The sequence below is a fragment of the Solanum tuberosum genome, unplaced genomic scaffold, assembly GCF_000226075.1.
Source record: "Solanum tuberosum cultivar DM 1-3 516 R44 unplaced genomic scaffold, SolTub_3.0 scf00697, whole genome shotgun sequence".
Taxonomy (NCBI): Eukaryota; Viridiplantae; Streptophyta; class Magnoliopsida; order Solanales; family Solanaceae; genus Solanum; species Solanum tuberosum.
The window spans coordinates 20,451-25,522 of NW_006239670.1; the positions used below are offsets into that span (position 1 = coordinate 20,451).

At 36.5% G+C, this 5,072-nt stretch overlaps 1 protein-coding gene across 1 annotated transcript; it reads right to left on the reverse strand.

Annotated features, from left to right (window-relative positions):
- Positions 1–3,958: 3,958 nt before the first annotated feature.
- LOC102603383 (3-oxoacyl-[acyl-carrier-protein] reductase FabG-like) lies at positions 3,959–5,035 on the reverse strand (the record flags this gene model as incomplete). Its single annotated transcript, XM_006367278.2, has 3 exons — positions 3,959–4,249; positions 4,316–4,548; positions 4,732–5,035. Coding segments are annotated over 3 exons (816 nt in total), but the record flags the coding sequence as incomplete, so codon positions are not given.
- Between the last annotated feature and the right edge of the window lie 37 nt (positions 5,036–5,072).

Genomic DNA, 5,072 nt, shown 5'->3' on the forward strand with positions numbered 1-5,072 from the left:
CAAGGTTCGTAGAGATCGTCGTGGATTTCGTCGGGGGTGATCCCTATTAAGGTATGTGAGTTCATATTGTTAGTTGATCTTTTCCCCCCACACACAACACTCCTTTTATTTTCAAGAAAAGATTGGTTGTGTTGTTGAAGTTTGTGGTTGTTCTTGTTGAAGTTTGTGGTTGTGTTGGTTGAAGTTTTGTGGTTGTGTTGTTGAAGTTTCTTGTTGGTTTGGTGCATGTTCCCGGACGGAATTATGAGTTGAATCTAGTGTATATTGAGGGTTTTTAATGATTCTAAGTGATTGGGGAAGAACCATTCGATTTTAGGCGAAATAGGGTCAGAAAACGAGAAAATGAACTTGCTGAAATTTTTGGGTTGGGGGCCTGGCGCGATGCGCCTGCCATAGCGCCCCAAACTCACTTCTGAAGTTTTAGGGCTGGCGCTCCGCGCCTTGCAGAGCGCCAAGGACGCCAAGACCTCTCTTTTATTCCCCACTTTCTTATGCATGTTTCTAGGTATTGTAACTATGTTTCCTAGTTGTTTCCAACACTCCAAGGTACTTCTAAAAGTCAAGAACTCATCCGTAACATGTGATCAAACACCTTGAATTCATAATCCAATTCAAGGAGAGTTAGTTTCCAAGTCAAGTGAAGTTAGAAGTCAAGTGAAGTTAAGAGTTAAGTTCAAGAGTTAAGAAGCAAGTCAAGCAAGTCTTCAAAGTTGTTCAAGAGTCTTTATTGAATGTTTTAACTTCATTTTAAGACTCAAGTTTCAAGTTAAGCAAAGGGCTTAGAATTTCAAGTCAAGAAAAGGGTATACAATTTCTAGTCAAGCAAAGAGCTTAGAGTTTCAAGTCAAGAAAAAGGTCTCAAGTTTCAAGTTGAGTCAAGAGTTAAAGTTGAGTTCATTTCTCAAAAGCTATTAGGGAACAAAGTATTCCCAAAGAAGTTTCTAAATGTTTTTACATTTGAGTAAAAAAGGAATAAGTCAAGAACATAAAATTGAGTTCATTCCTCAAAAGCTATTAGGGAACTAAGTATTCTCAAAGAAGTTTATAAATGTTTTCACATTTAAGATGAGAGGAAACTGAGATTTCCAAAAGAGTTTTGAGAAGTTTGAGTACTATCTCTTTTAGAGAAAAGATTAGTTTTGCGAAAGAGTTTCTAAATCATGATTAGTATGGCAAATCGAATATGTCATCAATGTTAAACAGTATGGTCTCTAGATATACCATCAATGTTTAAGCAGTATGAATATCCCGAGTCATCAATGATCATATTAAAAATATGGTTTTGAGATGTTCTTTTAGAAAGAGTTTTCAAGAAAAAAGGAACTATGTTTCCAAAAGAGCCTTTGTGCTAGTTTTCAAGAAAAAGGAACATCGTTTCAGTTTTCAGTAATTATCTCAACTAAAGAAAGATGTGTTTAAAACACTTATGAGCTAAAGTATTTTGGGAGTAGTATCGAGCACCGAATTGGGGACGCGAGTTCATATTAACTCAACTCTCCATAAGAACCATGTAGCCAACATGGGAGTTAACGGGTCATACTTTTTAGATGAACCCGTAAAGTTAAGCTAGTGGATCCACTTAGTAAAGTTAGCTTCCTATATCACGACAAGGTAGCGTTCAAAGAACCCACAGCCCCCATAGAACCATGTTAGCCACCATGGGTAGAAAAGGATCATACTTTTTAGATGAATCCTTTTCAGATTAGACTAGTGGATCCATTAGGCAGTTCTGGTCCTATACCTTTGGCCGGGAATAGGATGCTCTGGCAGCGTGAGGTCGATCGCTGTATCATCACTATAGCTCTTATGTGATGGTTGTCGGTTAGAGAAACTCCCACAGCAGTTATTGTATTTTCATACACAGAAAGTATTGTATTTTATATACATCAGTTCAATTGTATTTCTATATACATCTCAGGCTTATTGTATCTTTGCATACACACAGAGTTTATAGCATGTTTTAAACAGTCTTTCTTTATATCGCACTTGTTTTAAATTGCCTTATATTGAAAGAAGTCAGTCAGGTTGAGTTGAGTTGAGCCAGGTAAGCTTTTCAGTTTCTCCCAAATTTCCTTCTAGCCTATGTTGCTTAGTTTTCCAGCTCGCATACTCGTACATTCCATGTACTGATGCCAGTTGGCCTGCATCTTATTATGATGCAGATACAGGTACCCCGGATCAGCATCCTGCACGTCGTTGATCCAGCTGAGCACCCCAAAGTCAGTGGTGAGCCTCCTTGTGTTCCGGAGGACTCTGTTATTTCATTTTTCCTAGTTTTATTTTATTAAGATGTTGTGGGGTCTGTCCCAACATCCATCTCAGTATTATAGAGGCTTCATAGACAGTCAGTCAGTTAGTTTTGAGTCTCTCATCTATGTATATATGCAAATATTCTATTTTGAGACTCGAGTTGCCTTTTTGGCCAGATTTTATCAGTTGGTTGTTTTATAACCTTTCGTTGCATTGAGTTGTGCTGTTGAGTTAAGTTTCCGCTGAGTTAAGAAAGTCAGGCCAAGGGTTCGCTCGGGGCCAGCAATGGTCTCCGAGTGCCGGTCCCGCCCAGGGTATAGGCTCGGGGTGTGACAGTTTTTTTCAATACCAAACCAAACCATTAGTCTGATTATTATTTTTTCGATTTGAGCCAATTTGCGATTTGATTCAATTTTCAGTTCAATTTTATGCACCTCTAATGCCATCACTTTGTCTATGCATAACTTTATTATATATATAGTTTGATTGCGAGAACATGCATAGTATAGATGAAAATTATCCATAACAGTGCGTAGATTGGTGCAATTAGGGTTGTTCATGGTTATGGTTAAAAAATCAAATCGAACCGCAATTCGAACCAAACCGATTAAAAAAACTGATATTTGATTTGATTTGATTAGGTTTTGTTTTACATTTTGAAAAACCGATACTATTTGGTTTGGGTTTGGTTTTACTAAAAAATAACTGCAAAAAAACCAAACCGAACCGATAAATAATTAGATATATAAATATTTTGTTAAATTTTAAGTAACTTAAGTTTTAAGTTTACCATTTTCTCAATCCCAACACGTAAATTTTAGTCCATCTATTACAATCATAAGTTCAAGTCTATCAAAATTCATTACTTTAGTCTTTACCTACCATGTCTTCCATAAGATAGTTACACCTTCTCTAAATTGAATCACTTTGTTTGTGTAATGACAACTTCAGTATTGTTTAATTGCTTAATTGAACCAACAATAACTTTTCAGTGGATTGTTCATGCACTAGGTGTTTGTGTCAATCAAGATACATATGTCCACAAAAATTTATTACTTTCAAAATGAAAAAAACAAGAAAAACTGAACCAAATCGTCAATAATCAAACCGACGGTTATTTTTTTCATATGGTTTGGTTTGGTTTTAGAAATTCAAAAAATTGACTAGATTGGTTTGATTTTGATTTTAACCAATAACCGATCTAAACCGAACCACGAACACCCGTAGGTGCAATCTTCAATTGTCCAATTTAAAAATAACAAAGTTAGCAAAGTGTTTTACATATTTCTGGTTTGTAAAGAAGAACATACAGTTGGAACAAATAATTATTAGTTCCTCCGTCCCAATTTATGTGACACTTTTCCAATTTCGAGATTCAAACAAGTATATCTTTGACCGTAAATTTTTCATATATCTTTTAATTATTTTGAATTGCCAATTATTGTGACTTATAGTACTTTTATGTAGTTTACAAATATATAAATTTCATTTCAAAATAATAGAAGATTCCACGCACAAATTTTCGGTCAAACTTAAATTGTTTGACTCTCAAAAAACGTAAAGTATCACAAAAATTGGGACAGAGGAAGTATATTGCATCGAAAGATATATCAAGTAACCAAAGCATAGGAAGGTAACAAAACGTTTAGGTCTACACTAAATAACGTGCCAACAAAATCCTTAACACATCAAACTTAAATCGTGAATCGGTCTCTCTGTTCTAGAGTGATGAGAAAATGGGGACACCGGTTAAGCTACATCCGCTATCAACAATGAAAATATTACCCGATACATATTCTGATGCATGAAGGTTTAAATACCTTACGACTGATGTTATAGCTGGATTTGTCTTTCCAAAATCTCTCAAAGGAACAATTTTCGAAACAACTCGTTTGTATGATTCCTTTTGAATAAGACTCTCTGTTATCTCAGATCTGAAAATTGCTGGTGCTATTGAGTTCACTCTAATATTGTATACTCCCATTTCAAGTGCCATCATCTGCAATAATTCGAAGAAATTAAATGGAAAATTTGATAAAACGTCAATGCCTAGCTCATAACGTACCCTAGTGAACATGTCAAGAGCCATCTTTGAAGAAGCGTAAGCAACAGACCCGGGCAATAGTACCCGATTCAGACCAGAAACTGAAGAGATATTAATAACAGATCCTCCGCCCTGTTTAGCATCGCGCATGCGTCTACAGACGTATTTTGACACCAACCATGCCCCTCTGAGATTTGTGTTAAAGGTATGTTCCCACTCCTCCTCTGACAATTCTAGTGAAAAGCTCACACTACCTATATAAATATATTATATGATATTATTGGTGGCGGAGTCAGAAATTTCACAAAAGGGTGTACAGAAACAACAACTTATGTTATTTAATTATTTCGTATATCATTTTACTTATATATATGGTAGTATTTTCTTTCTGATGAAGGGTGTCTTTTTTGAGAGATTACAATTATCTGCAACCATACCTCTAATGCCGGCGTTGTTAATCAAGGTATCGATACGTCCAAAGGCATTCCAAGCTATTTGTACAGCGACCTCAATGGTAGCACCATTGGACGTGACATCAAGCTCGAGGGCGACTGCTCGCTGGAGACCCTCTGAATTAATGTGGTTGCAGAGAGATTTCAACCTGTCAATACGACGAGCAGCAGCGATGATGCTACAACCGGCTTTGGCCAAGTCGAGACACAACTCTCGCCCAATTCCAGACGACGCCCCTGTAACCATCACTACTTTCCCCTTCAGGTCTTTCCACGGCTCCATTTTTCTTAGGGAATTGGGAAGGATAATATAATGTTATAAGGTA